Here is a 27,535-nt window from a genome sequence, read left to right as displayed (position 1 = left end):
AACACACATACAAGGTCGTAATGACTGAGTAAGATAATCCATGAAAATGGCTTAGTGCATTGGCTGGCACTTAGTAAGGGCTCAGTAAGTGTTAGCCAGTACCCCAAGCTGCTGCAATTTGATGTGACATGAATTATGTTGAACTGAGATTATCTTGAGGAACTAACCTACACAGTACTCAGTAATAGTAAGTAATCAATGGTAGCTGTTATTGGTGTTGTTATTATCAATGTTAGTAATTATATAACTGTTTGCTGGTATATATACTGACATATACTTACAATACATGGCCAGGTAGGGTTAGCTAAGATAGTAATTAGAATAAAAAGAATTTTCAGATGGTTCCTTTATTAAATCAAACAAAACCCAATACTGCTTAGCTAGAGAGATTTACATAACTTTATTAACAAAGATTGTTTCTTGACACTTGGGGTTTTTCAAAGGATGAAATATTACATTTCTTTTCATTTCATGTAATTCCCCAGCAACAACTGGAGAGTTTAATTTCCCCCCAGTATATATAAAACTTCCCAGAAACAAATTCCTGCAACTTTTGAAAAAGTTCCAGGTAGTCCAGTAACCACATTCCAACATGACCACTTCCCCTTACAGAAAATAAAAGTACACAAAATTGAATATATATTCACTTTCTATAAATCATTTCAAATCAACTTGAACTAGATGAAGTAATGGCCGTCAATTAAGTAGAAAGTCCTACCTGAGTCTAAAGCTGCTTGGTGATACCTGCTATATTACCAACAGTGAGATACTTACTTGAACAGAGAATTCTTTGGCCTTTGAGGTTTCTTCTTGGCAAAAAAGGCTGCAAACTCCCGTCCAGTACTCGCATAACTTAGTTGGGCTGATGGTTCAGAGGCCGTACGGGTATTTTTCATGTCCAAGTACTCAGTCAACAGCATCTGTGCCAACCGATAAGCAATTTAATACACACATGTAGGATGTGTTCTTAGGAAAAGCAATTTTAAACCATAAAAACCTAATTGCAAATCCTCATCCCTGAGATCCAAGTATATTAACCTAGCAATTCATGTTTCTTGTAGTAGATCTGAGGAAAGAGGCATTGTACCCAAAGGTATCAATTTTGTCTATTCCTAAACTAGGGAAAGGGTGTGGTAGGCTTTTGAATACAGGGGTAAAGGGATCTTTTTTTTTTAAATAAAAGGGTATTTGAGCCAAACGGACACATATGCTGGGGAGCAAGGTCTCAAATGCTCTGTGGGGAGCCGTTTTATGAAGGGTCTACTATGTGCCAGGCACCACGCTGAGTCATTCAACATTTCCCTTCAGTCATGATTTAATCATTGGTTATCGGAAATGACAGCAGCATCCGCAACAATGCCGTAGTATTTCCTGGGGGCTTGCTACGTTGCAGGCGAGGAGCCAATCCACTTAGATGTATTACCACAGGTACAGAGCACACAACTTTATCCCATACTTTCTCAGATTACAGGTAAGGAAAGGGGGCTCTGCAGAGGCTCACGAGCGCCCAGTGAGCTCTGTGGACTGACAGGACTCGGGGCTCTTCAGGCACAGTGGGTAAGTGCTGGAACGAACCTGCTCAGAGCTACCATGGCCACAGCAGGCTAAGAGGTCCTGAGTTACAAATGATCTCCAGGGCCACTAAAGAGCTCCAAAGCAGCAAACAAACAAAAACAGCAGCTGTTTGATCGCCACTGCCAGTGGGTCCTGCTTACAAAATCGATGCACCTTAGGGCCTCAGGGGGTGGCACCTGGGCCAGAACCAACCACTCTACGGTTTCTAAGACCAGTGTTCTCAAAAGTCCCCACATTTGTCAAAGGAAGCAACAGGTCTGGAACAGAAGTCACCACAGTTCCTAAGAACGTTTAACCTGGACTAACATGTGTCAACTCATTTCTGCAATCACATTGACATTTAAGATACTCAAGTCATATAGGACCTATGGGCAAGCAATTCTAGCCAGGACATTGGTAAAAACTTTTCAGAGACCTGGAGATCCCATGTAATTCTTTATTCCTGCAGGCATGTACATATTCATTCATTCACTCATTCATTGAAAGTCTGAAGGTCATATTAAGCATTTATAAAGCAGAAAACATTTATAAAGCACCCTATAAACATAATGCTTCCCATAAGTAAGTTTTAAAGCAATTACGGCTCTAGTATGAGCACATGCCCACTACAGGGTACTTATGAAATGTCAGACATTGTAAAACATGATCTTCCTCAATCACGAAATCCGTGAGGGAAGAGCTACCACCTACATTTCAGAGATGACGACACAGAACGTTAGTGGTATTAGAAACTCTCCTGGAGGCACGTGGGGAGCACAGGTTAATGGAAGTCTCTGTATAGTCCCCTCAGTTTTGCTGTGAACTTGGCAATGCTCTAAGAAATAGTCAACACAGAAATGAAACAAGCCTACACTCATAATTATAGCGTAACTGGCCCCGTTGACTTCAGGGCCCCTGTTCTTCCCCAGGATGCGTTATTGTCACTGAAAGCGTAAAAATGGCCAATGAGCACGGCTGTGGGTGGCAGTAAATGGACTTTATTTCAGTTTCTGTGAAATAAAGATTTCATGGGCAAAGTATAAAACATGTTAACAGATTGGTCAATTTTTTAATTTGTTTACAAGGCCACAGGAATATTACTCAAAATGCTGATCAAGTAGTACGATGACAAATACCCTCTCTGTGAATACATCACCCCAACTGCCCAACAGTCAGGCAGAATACTGAATCGGGTCTCTACTTTAGTAACTCAACTGAGGGACTCCATTTGTAGACTTGGCACAGATGCTAGTGAAGTTAGCAGGAACATGTGTGAACCAGAACAGAACATCAAACTGATATAACACAGAAAGATGTCTACGAATGCACTGGTTTCACTGGTTTTGACACCAATATGGCAGAGGGATAGTTCTACCAAAGTACAAAATACACAAAGCCAAGTAATTCTTTTGAGGTACGTACTTGTCCTAAAATTCAATGACTGGCCTTGTATAATAAAATACTGACTGACCAGGGCCTGACTAACCAGTATCCTTAAAACCCTAATATCTTAAGATCACTCTTCTTTTTCTCCACATTAACCAAGTCTCCTCAATTATTACCCCTCAACATGGTTAGTCCATTCTTAGCCACTGGCCTCTTCCTTTCTACCTTCTCAGGAAAAAGCTTGCTTTGGTCCCGTGCCCTATGTATACTCTTATTGCCCTTTTGTCTTTAGGTACCAAACTTCGAAACACAGCCTTCACATATATTACTTCCTTCCTTTCCCGTGATGTGGTTTATTCCTGATTTCTCTCTCAAGCTCCAGTAGCTGACTTAGAATCATATATTTCACTGACATAGTCACATTTTACAGATAAAATCAACCCTAAATTCTGAAACCTAAATCATCCTCGCATAAAAATCAACAATTCTTCTGTCTTTTTTGTTTGTGTGTAGTTTCTTATTCTCACTGCTGTCCAGATTTAGAACTTCAGAACCATCTTTTGATAAATTCCTTTATCCTTTGTACCCATAAAAGAGTTAGCTCCCAAGTCCATTAATCATTCTTTCTCCACCCTACTATTTGGTCCCTTCCTGTCTGTTCTGATAGCAACCAACTTAGTTTAACTCACACCATTTTTCCTATTCAATTTTCTGCCTCTCATCTCTGCTTGTCTAGCCTTTCCCATACGCTACCAAACACTGTTATTGCTACCAACATAAGGCTACTCATCTCATAATGTACAAACATTTGATCTCAATGTGTATTTCCAATCATCCCTCATCTTCCTTACAATGGCCCCAACACCCCAACCCAAATAACCTGCTTTGCTCTTCCCAGAAGATGCCTGGGCCTTCTCACTTCCACAATGCCTAACCTAGATTAGCCTCTCCCCTAAATAGGTCCTAAAAATCCTTCCCCAAACTATCCCACTGTTTTCTCTCCAATGACTCCTCCCCAGGCTACTCTGGGCCAGCTGTCCCTTTTTCCGAACTCCCAAACTACACATTTTACACATCAGTCTGTAGGTATTTACCAAAAACTGCCTAATACTATTATTAATGAAAAGATGCCTGACCACCCCCACTTAATGCTGTAACCCTTAAAGCATCATCTTTCTTTACTCCCACCACAAAGTCATGCAACATACCAGAGAATAAAAATTTCAAAAAATGACTCACTGATTTTTAAACACTATGTGATAAGAAGGCTGGATGTATATGTTATTATATATAAATTAGAGATAGTCTCCAAACTAGAACAAGCCCTGTAAATGAGTCCTCAGTACAAAAATCTATAAAGGAAGTGAAATAAAAAAGGGTTAGGTGTAACTTTAATCACTGGCTTTGCAGTGTTTATTTCCTTGATGTATTTTGCTTCTTTTCCCTAATATCATTCACCACCAGGTGGAAATACTACTTTAAAACAAGTAAAGTTTTATCTTGACAACAAAATTGGTAAAAGTGCATTTTTAAATATCTCAAAGAACAAATAAGCTCCAATTTCCAGGATGTTTTAAATTTGACTGAATTAGGGTAAATCTTCTATTACCAAGTCTTGACACAGACAGCAGAGTTCTGTATTAAACTATAACCACATAATTTCTTGGTGATTCTACATCACTGTGGATAATGTTCTGCATCATCTCAGTCATAAGCACTCAGCCGTGAGGGCCTGCGGGAAATCACCCAAGACTGGAATCTGGGGCAAAGGGCACTACTCTACCATCAGATACACGCTGCCCGCGGAAGACAATCCTGTGTTCTCTCTGGCTCTAAATCCCTTCGTATCTCAAACACTCATTTCTTTCCTCTTTTTCAGTACCAGAAGTTGCTACTTCTTATTGATCAAGAGTTTGAAAAATAAAAGTCAAAGTTTATGGATGTTTTAAAGTTTAACTTAAAGGGCATTATTTATAAAACTAAAGACAAGAAATATGAAAAGATGGTTGGAAAGCACCTGAAAATCTATATATCCAGTGAGATCATGATTCACTATATTCTTTTGAGTACCTGGTATGATGGATGGTTCTGTGGTTGAAGTAAAATATAATGCTTAAAAAACACACACAAATTGCTATAATATTTAATTAGAAGTTGCTCAGATGCTAGTCAAAAAATCTCATGATGTATAAAGCAGGGCCACAACTCTGAGATTTATAACTTGATGTAACATTGGTAACATCACTGAATAAATTTGTCACTTACCATTTAATCCTCTTCAACACATTGCCTGTGGCTACCTGTGGTTATACTCACAGTTTCCTAAAAATAAATACGGGAATTACGGGCTTAAACACATCTCCTGCCTTCAGCTTCTCTGTGTATCCAGGTAGCTACTCAATGAAACATCCAGATCCTTCTAGGTATCTAACAAGGTTGATCCCCTGTGGTAACTTCCCAGCTTACAAAATCCCCTCCTTATATAAGAACTGGTCCCCAACCACATGGAGGACTCTGGAAGCTACTTTTACCCTGGGGTCCCCAATCACATTCTTCCCCAGGAATGCATTAGTGGGATACAGTCTCTGCTACTCAATGTAGGTGACGAGATACAGATCCTTTGAGGCAACTACCTTCTACCATGTGGATGGAAAATCAAAGAAAGCCAACCTGCACAGAAGGAGTAACAAATGAACTGGATGAGCACAGAGACAGAGAAACAGGAGACCCATATGAGAGATTTAAAGGTTGCAACCTGTCTTCCATAGCTTTAAATGTTTCAAATCCAGTTGTGGATAGGGGTTAGGTCTTCTACCCTTTGGTTCCGTAATATGTCCTTTATAGCTCTAATAAATTTTCCTTAGTTTTCCTGATGATAGCTTGAGCAGGTTGTTATTTCTTCACTGGGGTAACTAACTACAGGTAAATGAATGTACACTACAATCCATCTAAGTGACGTGTATATCACATGGAGTACTGTCTGTCCAGAACACGGGCACCTCATGGTAACAAGAGAGGTAGAGACCAATCCTCCTGACCGCTAGCTTCAAATGTTCAATGGTTTACACAAAGCTATACTGTATTTATCCCCCTTGGTGAACCTGAAAATTAGACTGCTTCTTATGTTAGGAGCAATAAGGTGCAAAAATCACCTTGAGCTCAAAAAACGAACTAAGACTCAATATCTCTGAAGCAAAATATCTTGAATGGGCCTGTATTAAATACTGTAAATTTTAATATTTGCTCTTTTAAAATGCAGATGTCCAGGAGCTCTGTTCCAGGCACCGCAAAGTAGCTTCCGCTAAACTAACCCTCATAATAATTTTAAATAGTTTAAAAATTGTTATAATTACTGATAACAATTTTAAATAATTTTAAAATTATTATTATAATTACTGATAATGATTTTAAAAGCTGAAGAAACATGTAAAAAATAAAAATGTGAAGGCCCTAGAGAGGAACCGAATTAAACAGACACTGGGGGCTACGATCCAAGAAAGGAAGCACACAGGTGAGTTCCTCCGACTTTTTCCCAGAGTGCACTTCCCCATCTCCATGGCGCAAAGGCAGGAACTACAGTCTGACCGGATGGAGGAGACGAGGCAGGTACAGGGACGCCAGGACGCCCAGAATTTAAGGGGAGAAATCCAGAGAAGGGTGAGGAGCAAAATCAGTGCAATATAATCCTCAAACAACCACCTTGATCCCAGAAAATATTAAAATGGAGAGACTGGAACAATATTTTTAAATTACTAAAAAAAGATCAGATTTCTCCCACAAAGTTGCCAGTAAATGAAATATTAATGACAAAAAAAACAGAAAAAGTTATTTTTTTGAATATAGCAGTCTCATTTCCTCATTGTATAAGGACTAAAATATTCCACAGTAAGGAAACCAAATGAAAAATAAACAATCATTTTGAAAACAGAATAACTGTCTGCTTAATTACACTCATTATCAATGGCAATTGTATAATTAAAACCACTATTAGGATGGTCCTGTGAATAGTCCTCACTTCAGTGTTCAAAGTAAAATAAAGCCAAAACTCCTTATCTAAGCGCAGGACCACGTGCGCTTTGTGGTCCTGCATCAAACACCTTCCCCACGAGCCGAGATCAAACTGCTCATGTTTACCTCTCCCCCTACTCCCTCAACAGGAGAGCTTTAAACAAAGAAAACCCAGTTTTTATAGCTTTCAAAAGAAAGTCTTCATTCATTATAAATAAACATATATTTATTCAATGCATAAAATAGGTAAGGTATTGTGTGGGAAATACAAGCAAGACTCAAAAAAACATCCTTCCTTGATATCAAAACAAGTGAATTTTGCTACACGTAAATAAAACATTTTAAGTGAATCAAAAGCCTATCCAATCAGTCCGTCAATCCTTCCCGCAGGGTGTTACCTAGAGATGAAGACACCGGGAACGACCACCGTGCGTGGGAGAAAGCAAGCATCAGGACACAGAACTGCTGTGGGCAGCTGAAGAAGGGCAAGACTGCTCCTAACTAGGACAACGAAGAAAGTTTCAACATCCTGACACTACAGGACATACACATAATCTTAAGAGATGTAAACAGCCAAAAGAAAAATGATAGAAGGAACAGAACAAATAAACAGTGCCAGGGAAATGCAGGGTATCATTAGTGAACAGCAAACAGCTCAGGTGCCATAAAAATGAAGGCCGAGAGGGACGCCTGGAAAGGTGATACATGGGAAAATGTATGAGGACCTTTAACTCCACGCTCAGACAATGAAGTCAAGCACAAAACGACAACGCAATAACAGGTTCTGAGCGGGTTAATAAAACGTTACAAATATACTTTAAAGCACCTGCCAGCATATAAGATAACAGATTAGAAGGCCAAGGGACTGGGGACAAAATAAATGATTGCGGGAAATACTACAAAGGAAGGGGGACAAGGAGAGAAGATCTACCAGGATAGTTCAAGAAAAGAAAAACTATTTTGAACTAAAGTAGCATTAATAAGATTGTATGTTATGGGATACATGTGAGAGTCAATGAAGAGGGAAAACATAAACAAAATTTAACTAGTTATTCATAAACTAAAAGAAAAAGAAAAAGAGAAAGCAAGCATGGCGAAAGCACCGCACATCTGAAAGGCCAAAGCACTGGGGGTCCAGCAACAGTAACCAGGAACGGGGAGGAACGGGTCCGACGGGGACGCGGAACTTCCTTTGGAAAACGCTCCCTGTGAAGCACACGGCATTCACACTCAGGTGCACCCTCAGATACACAGTTGTGAAAGGGGAAAGAATGTCGACGGGATTCCCGTGATTAACACATTATTTAACTGTCATTAAGACTGTTAGTGTATGTTTATAGGGTCTCTGAAGGACACTGTGAAGGACATGTATCCTTGAATGTTTCTAATGTGATTTTATCCCACAATGTTTTCAAACAGCTTTGCTGAGGTATAATGTAAATACCGCCAAATGCACCACTACTATAGTGTGTGGTTCCCCAAGTGTAAGTAACTTCGTGCAGCTGCGTGGGCCACCAACCCCATCATTCCGGACACTTCTAACCCGTCAGAGTCCCCTGGAGGCCTTAGCTGCAGGTTTTCCAGTCATTTATTAGACTCGGAAAGTTCCTTTCCCTACTAGCTTGCTGAAGGTTTTTGTGTTTGTTTTTATAATTACCAATAGGTGTTAAGTGCTTTCCTGTGTATTGAGAGTATTATGTGGGTTTGGTCCTTTATTATTAGTATCGTGTAGTATGTTAATTGACTTTTGATAAATCCCACCGAACAATGATACATGATGCAGTTTATCTGTTGAAGGATTCAATTTGATGGCATTTTGTTCAATCTGTCCACCTGTGTTCAGGAGGCGTATCACTCGATGGTTTCCTGTGCTATCTTTCACTTTTTTACCAGGGCAATACCAGCCTCAGAGAGTAAGTGGGAGATGTTTCCTCACCTCTACTTTCTGAAAGAGTCGGCAGAGCACTGGTATTATTTCTTCTTTACATGTTTGGCAGAGCATTTGCATGGCTTACATACAGGTAGGAAATTTTTAATTACTTATTTATTTCTTATAGGACAATTCAGATTTTCTGTTTCTTTTTGAATTAGGTTTGTATTTCGTGCCTTTCTAGGAATTTGTCCATTTCATCTAAGGTATCTAATTGGTTGACATACAATTGTTCATAATAACTGTTTATAATCTTTTTAATTTATGTAGTGTCTATAGCAGTATCTTCCTCTCTCATTCCTGATTTTTAATTGCTCAGTCTAGCTGGAGAGTTACCAGTTTTTGATCTTTTTAGAAAATCAACTTTTGGTTTCATACTTTTTGTATTGTTTATCTGATTTTTATTTTTTTGATTTTCCCTTTAATCTTTATCACTTTTTACATTCTGCTTGCTTTGAGTTTGATTTTTTTTTCTCTCATTTTTCTAACTCTGGGTAGAAACTTAGATTGTTGATTTTAGGTCTTTCTTTGTACATCCAATATGCATTTAAGAAGTTTGCTGTTTTATTTCCAAATATTTGAGAAATTCCAAATTTTCTTCCTGGTTTTTGTTTTAATTGTTGTGGTTGTGCAGCATACTTTGTGTTATTTCAATTCTTTTAAATATACTGAGACTTACTCCATGGTCTAGCATGTAGTCCATATAGAGAATATTCCGCGTGAACACGAAACAGCCTGTGTACTGACGGAGTTAGGGAGAGTGTACCATACAAGTCACTTTCAGTCCAGGCCCCTGACAGTGTTAAGTCTTGAATGTTTTCTGTCCAGTTTTTCTATGAATTTTTGATAAAAAATATTGAAACCAACAATAATGGTTTCATTTTTGGCTAATTTCAATTCTGTCAGTGTTTCCTCCATGTATTTTCAATCTTGTAGCATTTGATGGTTTATTTCTAACTCACTCATATAAAAAAAAAGACAAAGAAGTGACACCATGCTAGGGGCAGACACAAAAGTGGTCCCGATGCCCAAAGGTACATTCCTAAAGAAGCTTCACTACATCATCCGCACACGTCATTCAAGCGTGTTTTAAACTTCATTCTACCTACTTACATCACTTTCTCTCATCAACGGTGACTACCAAGCACCATGGTTTTCTTACACAAAGCCTTCAGTTACTAGTGTTCCAGTCTTACAACTAAGACTCCTACGTTTCATCACGATGTGTCAGTGACCCCTTTATCACACCACTGTCTTTCTCAGTCCCCTCCATTCCAATGACCCCTCCTCTACTACCCTTTGACACTCTTTCTCCCTTAGAAATACTCCATCTTGAAAGTCCCCCACTCTGACTTCTCTCTGACCACAATGTTTTTACCTCTTCCCAACAAATGCATACCTCTTCCTTCCGTCTGTGCTAAAATTCTAGAAAGATTGGTCTACACACAGGAATCACTTGGAGAATTACGTTACAATACAGATATATGTGCCACACTTGAGAACCCCAAGGTGAGAAGGCGACACTGCAATGCAGAAAATCTGTGCGAGAGATCAGTTCTATCACATACAAGCTGTGTGACCCTGGCCAGTGACTTAATCTCACTAAGCCTTATGTCCCTCATCTATGCAATAAGAATAACAGAACCTACTTCATACAACATGAGGAGTACAATACCACAGAAAATGCCTAGCATATAATGGTATTATTATCTATAAGAATGAGGATCCAATGGTATTGTATTTTTTAACATGCCCCAGGGACCAAGTTACTACCAAGTTACCTCTCTGTGCCTGAAAACCTGGCTTTCCACATCTTTGAAACAGGAATAATGTTACCTGCCCCGTCTGTCAGGGGTACATGAGTGAATGCTGTACATCACCTAGACCACTGCTTGGAGCACAGCAAGCACTGTGTAAGTGTTATTACATAAATAAATAAAATTATTTCTACATCCTAATCATGTTCTCACTGCTATCATTCTCCTATTCCTTTCCTCTCCTCCTCCTCTCTACATTAAAGACCTCAATCACTAAAGCCAGGCTTCTTCTAATATTCATTCACTAAACTTTTAGAATGTTTTCTTTCACTGCAGTAGGTTCAACTGCCATGCTTTCTTTCCTATTTGAATACCTAATACCCTTACCATTTCCTCTCCTAAGTATTCTCATTCCGGCACTCATCCCTGCGAATCTGACCCCCATTCGCTTTCACGTGGCATATTACAGCGGCATCGCTGCCGTCCTGCACTCACACTTCTCGGGACGGTCCTCCCCACAACCTGCTACCAGATGAAGCTCACTAATGCGAGTTCACTGTCATCATTCTTCTGCTCAAGTCCTTTAACGGCTGCCTCCTTGCCAGCAAGATAAACCTCTACTCCTCACTGTTAGCACCTTCCAAGCCCCACATGACTTCGTTTCTATTTCTTGTTTTCAAATAACTACCATCTGATTAAGCTAGATTATTCCTGTTCCCTAAGTAAGTCCCAAGGTTTAATTTGTATGTCTGAGTTTATCCTTTTTCTCCAGCTTGTAATTACCTCCTCCATCTATCAAGAACAGAGGAATGAAAGCAAGAAAGTGAATTTAAGTGTAACTGACTGCTTTGAACAAACGACATACGCTCCATTCAGATGTTACACAGCAGGGTCAGTGTGCCCAAGGGACACGCACGTCAGCCCCACGCCCGAGGCCGCAGTGGTGGGTGCTTCTCCCATGAAGTTTTCTCTTCTCGTGGAGGTGCTAGTTCTATCTTTTCTGTCGAACGCTCTTTTGCAATGGCTTTACATGTCACTCAGCCTCTGTCTGCTGGTGACAACCAGAGGCCTGTACCTTCATGACAGACAGAAATGTGCAGCGGAAGTTGCTGGGTAGGCCCGACCTTCCTCATCCTCCTTACTGTCCGGAGTTCAGTACCCCACCCGCAGGGTGGCACGGATGGGGGCCGCCAGTGGACACTCCAGAGAACGCCTGATTTTTTTCCTGGTTTTCACAGCTTCACCATACTCATTTCAGACCTGAACCAGACATTAGTAAGTCACGGCCTATTTACATAAGCAAAGGAGGAAAGGGGCATGTACATGAAGATCGTAAAAAATACTTTTGATTAACCTAGCTCATATTTCACCATTATATGTATACACATGCATTGTTCATATAAATGCATGTATGTATATGTATGTGTATATATACATATCAAGAATAAACATGAACCAGCACACTGTGTGGTCAAGTCGTGGCTTCTAACTGTGAACTCTGATAGATTGCCCTCATTAAAACCCACATAGCAGTCTGTACCCCTCAAGGATCTCACCTTGTAGTTATTTGCCTCTCTCGTGCTTCTCAATTCAGGCCATGTTGTTTCTGTTATCTCTGTTAACATCTAGCAAGGGTCTTGCAAAGTAGGTGCTCCCTAACAGGCTACCTAAATTGAAAGGAAGATGCTCTAAAGGGCGGCCACCTATTGGTTTTCACATCCACACATGAGCTCCTTGGAGTAGAGCTACAACCCCCATGTGAAACTTGAAGCTTTCTGAGGTCCATTAATTTACTCACGATGCAGGAATACCATTTATTAAATTTCTGCTCCAATGAGATAAGTACTACCCTAATGACTTGAAAGAGTTAATGCATCTTGGAAAAGACCCAAATTACTCTCTAAAGACAGTTTATTCAATTAAGTGGCTACAACCCAGAATTCTCAATTAGCAGTTCGGTTACCAAGGACTTCTTCATACTGGTTATCTGCAATCTGTGCACACTGACAAGCCTGCACAAACCGTGTTTGCATATAATTCACCAAAATGGAGTCCGTAGGAATAACGAGTGCAGGTGCAGATCCAATGAACGTGTATTTCGCACCTACTGTGTACCAGGTCCGGGGTTCAGCACATTCCCATTAGGATTTGAGGGGAACACTGTAAAGATTGGGAGACAACAGGTTTGGATGCTCTCAGGATATGAAGCACAAGGATACAGGGACAAATGAAGTGGCTCCTTCCTTTAAGGAGCCCACGAAGACGCTGTTAACTGGATTCCTCTGAGGCTCTTCGGGATCCGGTTTCGGTCTCTCTGATCACATGTGACACTCCTCTGTATGAACCGTGTAGATGATAAAGTCGGTAAGGTGCTCACTGGTATGAACACATGCATATCACCCCTCTCCGGAATGATCTTCCCACATGCCTAAATCCCAGCCCTCCTTAAAGAACCAGTTCAGCTCCAGCTACATGCACAAAACCTTCTCTGAACAATCTAAAGTCACCCCATAAAGTCCCACAGATGCACAGATGATTAGCTGGACTGTCAATTAATCACATACTGCTATATATTTAACTTTTCCTGTACTTATCTCTTGAACTCTCAACAGGACGAAACAGAATTTTGCCCAACATGTCCCTATATTACTACAAATGCATCTCACACTGACATACCCTAAATAAAATACACCATAACTGAAGCAGCACCTTAGTACATCACTCACTTCTAGACTTTGTCAACTTTTACAACTACAAGATTTTGTCTATAACGTAAGCAAAATTATTCTACCCCAAGGTGACTATACACACACATACACAGAATAATAATAGTATGAAGCCTATCCAGAAAAAGTCCAGCGACTGTCAATATGATGAGAACAGTCTGCGCAACACTGATGTAACCTGGCAGCCAAGGAGAGTGCGCTGGGATGCACATGCATGAACGATGACTTCACTGTGATGGTCAGTGGGGATGCTAGACACTGCTGAGTGAGCCTGTGTCCAGTGTGGCTGTTGCATTCTGTCACATTCAAAATGAATGAGTAGAGCAACGAATCTGCATCAAATTTACTTAAGTTTGAACATTCTTCTGTGGAAATTATTTGGATGATTCAGAAGGCCGCAGCTATGGGCAACTGGTGATTAGCAGCTTCATCACGACAACACGCCCTCTCAGTGCATCATGTCTCATGTAGAGGTTTTCGGTGAAACATCAAATCACCCAGGTGGCTCATCCCCGCTACAGCCCAGATTTGGCTCCCTGCCACTTCTGGCTTTACCAAAATTAAAATCGCCTTTGAAAGGAAAGAGGTTTCAGACCGTCTGTGATATTTAGGAAAACACGACGAGGCAGTTGATGGTGACTGGGAAACTGTGTGAGGTCCCAACGTGCCTACTTGGGAGGGGACTGAAACGTCATTGTCCTTCATACAGTGTTTCTTGTATCTTCTTCAGTAAATGTCTCTATTTTTCATAGTACATGGCTGGATACCTTCTGGACAGACCTTGTATATATGTCCCTTGAGCAAAATACTAAATTGATAAAAAATACCTGTTGACAGCTTGGTTAAGCCAGAAGTAATCCTATTTTATCAGTTCTGTTACCAAAACATCCAAATCTATAATAGATCTGTGATTATCATACACTACTTCTACTAAAATGGTGTATGTTAATTCCAAACTTGAGATTAAACTATTTCGTTTATCTACTACACTTAAGGTTAGCCTATAATTTAAAGGTTAAACAATTAACTGTACTGATAGTACATTTACAGTAAAAATAGAAACTCCAGGGTCCAAAAGTGGAGCACTATTTTATTGATATTTCTGGCATCGGATTTAAAATTTTTTTTTAATCCTCACCCAAGGATATTTTTTCACTGCTTCATAGAGAGAGAGGAAGGGAGAGAGAGAAACATCGATGCAAGAGAGAAGCATCGATTGGTTGCCTCCTGTACATGCCCAGATTGGGGACCAAACCCACAATTTGACGATGCTCCAACCAACTAAGCCACACTGGCCAGGGCAAGATTTAATTTTTTTTAGATCAGTTTTCCTATTTAACTTTACTTTTCCCCAAATACTTTTGTTTAATTTGATCTTTTATTTAAAAGCAATATATGATCATAAAAATTTCAAACAGTACAGAAACACAGAAAGATTCAAGTATTATTTTAAAATCTTTATTTATTGATTTGAAAGAGAGAGGAGAGTGAGAAAGAGAAACACTGATGTATTTTTTCATTTATTTATGCATTCATTGGCTGATTTTTGTTTTTAATTTTTTTTTTTAGAGAAGGGAAGGGAGGGAGAGAGGGAGAGAAACATCAATGTGTGGTTGCCTCCTGCATGCCCCCTGCTGGGGACCTGACCTGCAACCCAGGCATGTGCCCTAGACTAGGAATGGAACCAGCAACCCTTTGGTTCACAGGCCAGCACTTAATCCACTGAGCCACACCAGCCAGGGGTTTGGGTTTTTTTCCTTTTTTTTTAATGGTTGATTCTTGTATGTGCCCTAACCAGGGATTGAACCCACCACCTTGGCATGTCAAGATGATGCTCTAACCAACTGAGCTACCCGGCCTATTGTATGTAATGTACAGGTCTGACAGAAGTAACACTTGCTTGAGTGTGGTTGGTAGGGTAATAATATATGTGTAATAATTGATAGTTTTAAGTTGAACATTTTACCCAAAATGTCATCTGGTGTGCTTGAGTGTGATATTGTTATGTTACAGAATTACATGCTTATGATTTTGTAATAAAAGACTTTGTAATAAAAGAGGGGTGTTATTTGTGCCAGACCCTGTATTTTACTGAGTTACCTTTATAGATACTTCATTTCATTATTTTGTCTTGTCATTCCTTTAAATGCTAATAAGCAGTGTGCTGCGCAGAGTTCCTAGGAAATGCACCGTACGTGCATCTATCAGAGGGCCCGATTCTACCAGCAAGGAGGAGAGAACCCTGCCGGACTGGCAGCATATGCTCCAATGGGATTCTTTTGGCCTTCAACCTTTTACCCTCCCATTTTCCATACATCACACCACAATTTGTTAATCATCGACAACCTACACCAACCTGTTCCAACACATTTAACTCCTCTCTTCTGCCCTCACGACCCGAGGCCAATGTCTGAACAGCTGAAATGCCTGTGAGTTTAGAAAGATGTTGCATACCTGAATCATTTCTCCCACTGAAATCGACATCTGTTAACTCTCCAGAAGACTACCACACCCAACAGAGAGATGCAATACAATGCAATGTGGCAGGATGATTAACCTGACTCTTTAATAAGTGAGAGCGAACGTTTGTAAACATGACTTCAGGACATGAGAGGGAGGGGGACACTGAGCCAAACTCTCCTACTTATAAAAACAGCCACAGCTCCGCCTACTAATTATCCTTGGTTCCATTCTACCTGTTGGTAAGAAGATCACACCATAAAGCCAGTAACAGAAAGGAAAAAGACAGCATGCTATTTAAATACCAACCATGTTAACTCAGGCGTAATACAGTACAATTCAGGTACCTCCTGTTCTCTGCTAATGGCTTAAGGCAGCCTGCTATGGAGAAGACAGCCACAGTAGCCAGGCCCTAGTCTTCTTTAAATGCCAGCTTTTAATAGCAAACTCCAAAAAGGTCTTAATTGCATTTACCAGGAGCTCATGAACTTTAAAAGTTCTTAATCAGATTTCCATGTAAATGGAATGACGATTAAAGGTTAAGTACAGGTTTCTAAAATTTCAGAAGTTGAGAATATATTGCCCTTCATGGGAGGGGGGGTACCTCTATCAGCCTTGACAGGAACTAAACATCTTAATTAAAAATGCAGAAGTACCATGCTCATTTTTACATGAAGTTCTATTTTCAAATGTCACAGTTAATCACGCACTTGACTGAAATGTGCACTGCGCACTCTGCCAGAGAAGAAACGCCTCGGTCTTCTGTGAGACACCACCTGCGGGGGGCCGAAATCGTCCGCGGCGTCCCTCAGACCTGATCCCTGCCTGTGCTGCAGGGAAACCTGGGAATCGCAGCCAAATGCCTTCTCCACAATCTTAATTGCTCTCCTTCTGAGGAGTAATCTAAAGCCACACGTCTTCAATCAAGTCTGCTTCATATTTATGTGGCTCAGCAGAAACACAAGGTGCTTCCTCCCTAAGTTTGCTGCACCTGTGTCCCTGGAGTGACATGTTGACAAATGAACAGACATCTCCTCAAACTCCAATAAGAATTTATAATTCTTTGAAAGAATATATTTGATCAATGACGGTGTCATCACAGTGGAAAAGCAAAACCACGTCTTTGGAGTGCACTTGACAAAGTCTGCAAGTGCCTGTGTTCTGCCACAGGATAAATGGCAGATCCCAACCCCCGACTCGGGTCCTCATTCCGCCTCTAATACTCCAGCTCGGGTTCTCCAGCTCGAGAGGAGCGAGGTGTAACAACCGCTGAGTACAATAATGACTAAGATGAATAGCTATGTAGTGCTCTACACAAAATAACTGCAGAACTCAAAATCAGAAAATATTTGGAGTATAATAGCTAGGCAGTAAAAATATGTAATTATTCTTTAAGCTCCATATACACGCTCATGGGAGGAAAAAAAGTTCTTCTGCAACCCTACTGTTCTTCTGCTTTTGTCTCTGATTATACTTCTAATTCTCCTTTCCCGTATTCCCTGCAGAAGTCTGAGGAGCACGCAGTGTTTGCTGAACGCAAGTGCCGGTAAACGCAGAGCATGGGCTCCCAGCGTTACTGCCAGAGCCCCAGCCACCACTGCTGTTACAGACCCTCCCAGTAACGGCACCACAGGGATTCAGTTTGGCAGCAGAACAAACCAAAGCTTGTGAGTTTTAAAGAAATCTGTAAGTGGAAAAGTAGTACCATGTAATGGTTAGCTAACATAAGGTGAAAACAAGAGGAAGCAGGGAAGGGAAGAAGTTTTAAATGTCTCCTTTTGGAAAACACCTCTGCTAAAGGTCTGAGGTCCCTTTAGCAGCACGCGTGGTTGCCTCGCCAGGGCAGGCACGACAATGGGACATACCAGCCGGCAATGAGAAGGGGCGTGCTGAGCTGCCACACTTGCTTCTTACCACCGGCCCTTTGTGACCTCTAGCACACAGTAAGGCAGCTGATCGGGAGTTTTGAGATTAGTCTGTGAAATAGAAATGTACCTCATTTTCCTGTGCATTTCCCCAATGAAGTTTCCACTAAGCCTTACTGTGTGTGCGCACAATGAATTCCATCTGAGTAAATGGTTTCAATGTAGGTGAAATCCACAAGGCTGGCCTCATTAGTGCCCAGTTCTCCTCATGCAGGTTTACCCAAGAAGATAATCAGGACAGGGCTTCAACACAAAATCCCCAGGAACCGGTCTTTAAAAACAACCTCTTCCCCAGCGTTACCACCACCACATCCGCCACAGGCTGCTCCAGTGCATCACAGAATCAAACGAGAGTGTCTCGAAATCTTCAGTGTGTCTCAGGATCATCCCAATATCTCTACCTTTATTCAGAGTCCTACTAATTGGAAAACCCATCTTATTTCCCTCTGCTACATCAAATCCAACCACCTCTCAAGGCCCAGCACAAATACCAGCCTTTCACGGAGGTTTCTCTTCATTCAACAAGCATTTGTGTGGAAGGCATTGTACCAGGCACTGCGCGGGCACCGAAGCACAGGACTCGGCACCGCTCGGTGGCCGTCCATTGCTTTGACCCAGAACACTCAGTTTCTCTGTTGGCTTATACCAATAACACTGAGAATAAAATTAACAATTACAAACATCACACCAGATGTACTAATCACAAGCAGCACTAGAGCAGAGATTCCAGTTATTGACTTGGCCCTTGTCTCTGTTCTGCATATATTCTCTGGCCTGTTTTCTGTGGTCTCCTTTATTAGTTTAAAAAGTATTTATAGGTGCCTTCTACATGATAGGTCCTACCTACACACCTTAATTTGTCACTCTGCTGCTATGTGGAACGATCCCATCTCCAAATCACCTGCCATACCCTTTATCCTGGGCTCTACGATACCCGATTGCGTGCTGGTGGCAGCTGCCCCCAGTGGAGAGCTCTGAGAACTGGGGAAGACACATCTAGCAGCATCAAGTCCAAGGTTATTTGCACTGTTCAGCGCAGCTCGTGGAGCTAGATCGAGGACGCCTCTGCAGTTTCCTCATACGGGAGACCCTGATTAGATAGCACAGAATCTAGTTTTCTGTCATTACCCATCTACCGGAGAGGCTCCATCTGAAGGGTCTCCTCCTCCTGAGGGTGTTCAATTATATGGCCATGTGAATGTAAATTACGATGCTATGTTCCACAAAGGCCATGGAGTTTATCATTCCTGACAGTGATGTACTTTCACGCAGTGAAGATATAATAAGTGCCTATTTTGCTGGCCTTGGTACAGCTATTCTTTCTGCTGGACTCATGAAGCCATTATCTAAACATTTTCTAGCCACAGGCTAACCCCCACTAGAATCTAGTTACCCATAAAAATATAGTGATTCCAGGATTCAGTTACAGTAACTTGAAGCAAAAATTAGAATCATTAATGACAATGTATAGGCTGTGATGCAGTTGCTTTCATTTCCTTCACACTTACTTTCAACTGAAAAGCATGCTTTTGCTTATAAACAATAGCTTCCATGGACAAAGGCAGAATACACGGAGCCTGAATACAGAGTATAGCACAGCAACCAAAGACACGCTGGTTTAGCCCAACGTGGAAAGAAACAGACTGCTCACATAATTACTTATAATTTATATTCTCAGAGAGGGAAGCTATCATCACCAATAATCCTCAAATTAATCAGTGATACAGGTAAATAATAGAAGTTTATGACTTAGGACATTGTGGGCAGGGAAAGAGCTGCACTGCTGATGTTTCATGGAATTCTGTTTCTTTTGCTGCTTGAAATATTGCAGGACCATAGATAGTCCATAAATTCTAATCAAAATAGCAGTTAATTCAAACCCATAAATGTACAGAATGCCAATTGTTTTTACTATATATGCAGTTTTAAAGTTGCAGTGAGCACTTTTTCATCTGGACAATTAGCTCATATATCACATTTCTTGAATTTTCAAGTTTATCAATTCTAAAACAGCTTTCAAAAAAACCCTAGAACTATCCATAATAAGAGGTTCTGCAGGTAACAATTTCAGAAGATAATGACTTTATTTTCTCACGCATCAGTTATGATTCTTTAGCTGAAAACTGAGGGTGGGAATCTAGACGGCAGTATTCCTGAGCTCTGTCACAGATGAGGGGGAAGTTGGCAAGATGGTAATTCTATTAAATTATAATCACATACTGTCACCTTAGAAAATGCTCTTTTCGTAGCAGGGAAGGCGTTTTATCTTTTGTTATCTTCAGCCAAACAATGAACCAAACAAAGCAAATCCTCTGAAGGAATAAAGGTAGTGTTGTAGAAATAATTAAAAATATAATACAAAACATAAAAACAAAGAGGTGTTTCAGTACGGAAGGAATTTCCTTTTAGAAATGAATTAAAGAAACCATCTCCTGATCTATTTGGAAAATGAACATATAGAATGTTTTCAGTCCAGTTATGTGTGAATTGGAGTAAAAATGTAATAGTAGCCTGTCTCTAGTTTTCTTTAGATTGACATTTAAAAGCACCCTGAACCACACGATTTAGAATTTAATCATATATTGTCTTAAAATGTCAGTGCTGTTAAAAATAATACTAGTTTGATCTCAACCAGAAAGCACCTAAGAACAAGCATCATTTTCTACTTTTTCTTTATCTCCTGCATTATCCATAGGTTGCTGATTTCCAATGACATGGATTTGGAAAGAAAATCATCTTGCTTTCAAAATAACATTGTGCACTTAACATTTAACATATTACTCTTAATTGTGTAAGAGTTACATATTATAAAGGAAACTTTCTAAAACAAGTAATACCTTGTTTGCTAAAAGTGCTAATTAACCAAGAAATGATAACTTTATAGTATATATTCTCTTTAATCCATGTTTTCCTTAGAAAAATCTTGTTAAAATAGACACAACAGCAAAAAAAAATTATGGTGATTCTCTGGATGCCTTACAAACAGGTAGCAGAAAAGTTAATCACTAATTTCAGGGAAATTACTTTTTAATTAAGAAAAGATAGAATGTTTGAAATTTTCAATACACACTTTCAATTTTTAAAGGATCAGAAATCTGTATGCTCTTATCTAAGAGCAAATGTAAGAGAAAAAGTAAACATTTCCTTGACGATAGCCTGATAGCAATACAAAACAAGTGTGACATTTAATAGCAAGTAAGCACCCGAGTTCCATGGTATCAATTACCACCAACAATCTCTACTATGGAACCTTCTACTATAGTCCATGTAGAATCTGGTCAGCCAATGTTATTAAAATCACTGAGCCTTACTGCAGGGAGAAAAAATATATTCCTGCTTTCATAGAAAATGATTTCTATAACCCTGCCGGATTATTTGTAATTCACTGTGGCTTTTATAGTCTCTGTCTACTGCAGATTTTTCTTAGTGATTTGTGTTAGGCTCCTTCAAAGCCTCGCTCCTATTTGTGGTTCATTCTCTTCCCAGGCAAGGTAACAGTCCCTCCTGTGTACACACGTCACGGTAAACTTGCAGACGGACAGAGGGTGGGCACTCGCGGAGCTCACAGAAAAGAAGGGAGATCGATGAAGAACCACTGGTGATGCCAACGCAAGGTGCTTTTCACACGAAAAAAGTACAAGGTGGACTGTGGAACTGAACAACTAACCTCTCACGGCAGAGTTTTAAACAGACGCATCTTTCAAGTGCCCACAGAGTGCTTGCTTGCTCCCAGTAAACACAAGGGTCAGCAGTTCACGTCCGTAACACTCTGTCGGCTCTTCTGCCAGTATCACCAAGATCCTGTTTCCACCGTGTAAACACCGTGTACATGTGTTGGACTGCCAGTTACTGCCAACGACCCATAAAGGTGGAGAAGCAAAACGCCCTAGTTCAAAATAACTTCCATGAGGAAAAAAACCCCATTCCCTGGAATGGATGACCACCCGCTATTGGGGACACAGGAGATGGGGGCTGGGCGGCCGGCGGCGGTCGTTGAGGCCGTCGGGGCGACTCCTGACCCTTCTCCGTGTCCGCGCCTGGCCCTGGGCCACCTCTTCGGTCGCCCACTTTCTCTGGGACACCACACGTGACACTTCCTGCATTTCTTAGATTCTAAAGCACGCATCTTCTCACATTTTACATATCTAAAATAAATATAACATATCTTGGAAAAAAGGTATCAACAGTTGGTTTATAATAGACGTGCACATTTAAGCATCTATTTCTTTCCCCCCCAATCTTACACTTCTTAGTATCTTACATCAAGGAAAGGAGATACTTGCTAATATTCCCGCTGCAGGGGTAAGTACACCTAAGTTTTACTCCTCTTCCTTCCTCTCGGGTTTGTTTGCTTGTTTGTTTGTTTTGGTCTTTGCTTCTCTCCCGCACTGTGGGGAAAGCTGGGCTGTGCCACAAACCACAGCACATGGGACTAACCGCCAGGTCCTCACCTCTCCTCAGGAGAAGAGGATGGTTTAAAAGCCATACTATTAATTGTACACCTAAAATGGTTAAGAGAGTCTATTTTATGTGTGTTTACCATAATTAAATTTTTTTTTTTAAAGTAAAAGGTACCAGGTCTCCCTGGTGTCACCCTGGTAAACAGCCACGTCTTAGCTCGCAGCCACTGACCCCCTCCCACCACCACCATGGGCTGCAGGCTGTGCGGGCCGCTCCACCAGCGCCCTCAACTGTCGCCTGCTGCAGACCTCACTGAAGAAACACCACAGTGGGGGCCGCCTCACTCTGTCCCTCGCATGGCAGTTCACGGCTGGGCAACCACCATCTCAAACCCCTGCACAAATCCCTGTCACTCTCTCACTGGCTTAGGTTCTCAAATAAAACATACCTGTGGATGTGGGAGAACAACATATACAAAGAGGGGAAAAAAATGAAAAATGTTAAATAGTACGAACCTATCAATGAATGAAAGAAAGAAAACTTCATTTGTCAACAATGCAAGAAAGAAAATGTTTTACTAATAAAATGTCAGTAAATAACCTGAGTTAACAAATATAGTAATTTGTGTTAGACATATACATTTAAAATGCCATTTAAAGCTAGAGAAAATCAGATTAAGAGAGGACTCTGTCCTAAGTTCCAAGTCAATAGAAAATCTATGAGTGGAAATGAGAAACAAATGCCAGACTTCCCAGTTAAAATGTTAAGCGGCATCTGACTGGTAGTGCCCCACACAATCCCTGCGGCTTCCCACACACCCACTCAAGTTTACCCTGGGAACGAAAAGAGGAACAGAGACACAGTCTGTGCCCACCCACACACAACCAGGGCCAGAATCTTGAAAGAATTTCCACTAAATACAAGGTTGACGGAACAGGGTTAAAACCTACCCCTTTTTGGTTTGAACGGAATGGCTTTACTCTGTACCAATGGAAGAAAAGTGAGTTTGCTCACGTGAAAGTAGGTGCAAAAAGCCTCTTCCACTCTCCCACCGTCTGCACTCTCCAAACCAAACCAAAGTGTGCGACCCTAGTCCCAAGATGCTGGCCTGAGAAGCGGCCGCCCTTCCGCTCACCACCCCACACGAGCTCGGCTTTCTCCTCCTCTTTCAGAATCAGCAGTCAAAGGAACAATCTGCTACCACGTCGGAGGGGACTGGCCACGGAGCTCTGACAACCAGAAGCCTCTTATGCAAAAGACTACAGATGAGGACAAATATAATCACGGAAGGTGCACTTATGTTTATTTTAATGTCATCTATCCCGTGTTATGAGAGAGTCAAATAGAAATGGAATGGAGGTTGGAGATTCCATCTCTAGGAAATAGATTTACTTGCATTCTATGAAAACGAGGAACTGAGCTGGCAGAGGTACATGCAAAATTGATTTCTAGCAGTAAATCTCCAGGAAATGACTTCATTAGCACCCAAATGTTTAAATAATAGGCCAAGAGGCAGTCTTCAGATTCCAACAGTCAGCAAACACGGGGTCACAGGGGAACTTCCCCTCATTTGAGAGTGAGTAAACAGGAAAAAGAAAAGGTGAGGAAGGGATAAATTTCAAGAAATTTGAAGGAAGAAAATTTTAATAAGTTCTGGCAAGTTCAGTAACATAGAACACATGGCTTGCTGCAATAGGAGGGAAAAAACTTTGAAGAAAAAATAGGCTGAAAGGAAAAGATACCAGGATAAAATAAAGAATGAACAAAGGAAAGACAAGCAGTGCAAGGAACATAAAAACGCTGTAACAGAAGGAAAAGCTTCAATGAAAGCAACAGGTCAATAATTTATATTCCACAAAGTACAATCAGTGGTGCAAAAAACAAATTTGAGAAGTACTCCCAAGGTAGATGGAAAAAAGAAACAGCAGTGAAGACTGAAACGGTTGAGACCAAATAACAGATATGAAAATTTGAGTACAGAGATTCAACTCAAGAATTACAGGAACTTTAAAATTAAAAAAAACAACAACTATGTACATACATACACACCCTGAAGTATATTTTCTTAGGGGGGGTGACGCGGGGGAGGACCCTGAGTAAAACAAACAAATGGTTACCACACTGGGGGTAGGGGTGACAATGAAGTGACCCTTTTCTAGTTACAGCAAATTAGTGATGCAAATTTAAACACAGGCAGAATAAAGAACTTACATAAAGAACGAAAATAAAGACAGCTTTATACTTTCTACAACACTACATGATAGAATACTATGGGACATTGTCTACAGATTCTTTAGGAAAAAGAGTGTGTTCAAATAAAATTATCCTCACATTTTAAGAAACTCAGAAAACATACCTTGAGAGAGTTCAGAAAGTAAGTAACCAGTGCTCCTAAGGAGCGTATGGGTTTCTTAGGGCTGCGGTAACAAATTATCTGGAAGTGGCACACAATGACAGAGATTATCCTCTCAAGGTTTTTGAGGCCCGAGTCTGGAATCTCGGTGCGGGCAGCTCTCTGGGGAAGCTCTGGGAGAAGAGAGCCCTGCTTCTTCTAGTTCCTGGTGGCTGCAAATAGATGCATCACTTCAATCTCTGCCTCTACTGTCTCACGGCATCCTCCCTATGCATCTGTTTTCTCTGTATCCAAATTTCCTTCTTAAAGGACATTAGCTATTAGATTAGGACCCACCCTAATACTGCAGGGCCTCATCTTAACATGATTACATCTGCCAAGACCTTATTTTCAAACAAGGTCACATCCACAGGTACCAGATGTTAAGAATAGAACATGTCTTTTGAAGGTACCAGTTGTACCCACGATGGGGAGAAGAGGGAGTTTTCAGACACACTCTAGGCTACCAAGGATGAGTAGAAATTAGGATGGAAAGCATAAGGAGGTCATGACAGAAAAGGATGGGTGGGTTTTCTTGGCCCCAGTGTTAATACGCAACCCAGACTGAGCAGAGTGGGGTGCAGGGTGCAGTTCAAGGGCAAAGCGAGGTCACAGCACACCACCTGATGAGTGCCTTTCCTATTCTGCCCTTCACCGACAATCATTTATTTTGACCCACAGCCTAAATATTTTAATTAGCCACTTAGGAAAACAGCAGTGTTATCCTTCCTACCACTTACCAATAGTGGCCCAACTATTTCAAATACATTTGGAATAATATTCCAGGAGAACTACTAAATAAAAAGTGTACTTTTCTCTCTAAAAAGGGAACCGTCACATAAAGCAACATAATAGTCCTTTCTCTTTTTTTTGGCCTAGAAACTTGAGAAATATATTATTTTTTACATCTTTGGCATTCATTGTTTATCATTAACTTTTTGAATTTTATTTTTTAAATAATATTTTATTTTTAAATTATAGTTGATGTACAATATTACCACCTGCTTTTTGAGTTAGCTCTTCTCTCATCTCGGTCCTATGACTATACCTCATACAGGTAGTGATGCTTAAAAATACTAAGGGTATGACGTAACTATGCTTTTTTAAAAATCAAAAGTAAATACATGTAAGTTAAAATTTTTTAAATATTTTTAAAATAAAAGTTAAAATATTATACTTTATAAGGTTTCTCTATTTTTCTAAGCATGTCTATAATGAACATGTAATTATATTTACAAGCAGAATAAAATAGTTTACTTAAAAATGGTCTAGAATTTTCTGTTTCCCATACGATGACAATTTTATGATATTTAATGAAGCAAAAATTTGGAGAAGGAAATACACTAAAATGTGAACAATAATTATTTCTAAGTGGTGGAAACGTGTAAAAGTTAACTTTCCTTCTTCTATTTTTCTTTATCTACCAAATTTTCTGTACTGAGCATGGTTTATTCTTAGAGTAGGAAATAATAACATAAGAAAAAGGAAGAAGGGGAATCTCACAGTGGACTTTACAGGAAGAACAGAAAATGAACCAATCTTTCTTTCTCGTCTGTAAGATTTATATAATCTAGTTGGGAAAAAAGCAAGCAGGAGTCGCTGATTGCCTAAAACAATGTGTAATAGAAAAGGATCAACAGTGATGTTTTCATGCCTCCAAACGCTTTAGAAAATGATATATCATCTATCTAGAGCATAACAGTGCAGAGCCAAGATACGTCTGAATATAAACAATGATGAAATGCTTAGTTGACTTGGCCAGACTCACTTAAAAATGGAAACATAAGCTGCCAGAGCAAACTGAAAATGAGTTTTCCACTGTAGTTCTTGACTCGTGGTTAAAAATCCAACATTAAACCTGCCAAAATGTCCCTGTGTCTTCAAAGGGCTAAATAAACATATGGAAATATAAATGCAGCCTAAGGAGGACAGGTGGCAAATGAAATGTCAGACACATGATTAGAAAGTTATATTGTAAATCGAGGCTGAGTTCTAGGCTGATCCCCATGGCCAGAACACGAAGCTTTCCACTTGGCAGTTTTGTTACTCTGCATTCTCAAAACAGTCCCAAATCAAGAATGCACGGGTGGGCTAAAGCAGGTTTAAGTTGTTTCTATGGAAATAATACAAATAAATAATAATTAAGAAATAATGATAATAATGACGCAAGAATAAACTCTGTGTTTCACGTACTCACAACTGTAAACCTACATTTGCCTAGCCCCGTACGTACTACTGCTACTCTGGAAAACGTAGGTGTGGTCCCTGTCCTCCTCTCCATTCCCGCTGGCTTTGAAGACTAGTCCATGACTCTAAGCTACCTGTGAGGATGGATCAGTTTTGCTAATTTTGTAAAGCACAAAAAGAGTAAAATTTTAAAAAGAAAATTAAAAAGAAAAAAGAATCTAAGCTCCAATTTGATGTTGTTATTCAATTCAGCAGACATAAAATTGCTTTGTCCAACCATGATGAGTTTCTAACTGCTCAAGGTCAGTGTTTCTCCCGGCTTCACCAAGGGCAGGTCACAGCAGCCAAGCGCTGCTGCTGGCCTGGGACCGAGTCCTAAGTAGCCTGTTCTAGTGAGGCTGGACACAGGCCTGGGTTCGCTAGCTGCAGTGAGCACGCTTGGGAAGAAGCTGTCTTCATTTCACAGACACAGCTGCACGAAAAGCTGTGAGCAAACCTTCACACCACCATCAAATCATCAGAAGTTTGTAGCACAAAGAACACAGCAAAAACTACAAAAGTCTACTTCTCAGTCCTAAACTGAACAAAGTCCCCTTTTCAATGAGAAAAGAGGTCTGCTGACAGTTTTGGTTGTGACTCTACCAGGCTAGGGGAAGAAGAGGGCGAACCCTGCCTCAGGGGCCTCAGGGACAGGCAGAGAGCACGCTGCTGCCAGAGAGAAAACGGTGATGCTTTCAAATCCAACCAGATGGGGAAAGACTCGCAATCAGAGTGAGGGCTCTGAGACTTAACTGGAAAGAAAAGAGAGC

General features: G+C 40.5%; 1 protein-coding gene across 4 annotated transcripts in view; it reads right to left on the bottom strand.

Annotated features, from left to right (window-relative positions):
- The window catches only part of EXOC4 (exocyst complex component 4), a 672,527-nt gene that overhangs the window by 476,531 nt on the left and 168,461 nt on the right, over window positions 1-27,535 (bottom strand). For all 4 annotated transcript variants that reach the window (XM_045191093.3, XM_045191095.3, XM_045191096.3 and 1 more), the window contains exon 8: window positions 775-920. In XM_045191093.3, the coding sequence (XP_045047028.2) occupies window positions 775-920 (146 nt within the window). The remainder of the gene's footprint in view (window positions 1-774; window positions 921-27,535) is intronic.

The sequence above is a fragment of the Desmodus rotundus genome, chromosome 6, assembly GCF_022682495.2.
Source record: "Desmodus rotundus isolate HL8 chromosome 6, HLdesRot8A.1, whole genome shotgun sequence".
Taxonomy (NCBI): Eukaryota; Metazoa; Chordata; class Mammalia; order Chiroptera; family Phyllostomidae; genus Desmodus; species Desmodus rotundus.
This window is presented reverse-complemented; position numbering and strand designations above follow the sequence as displayed.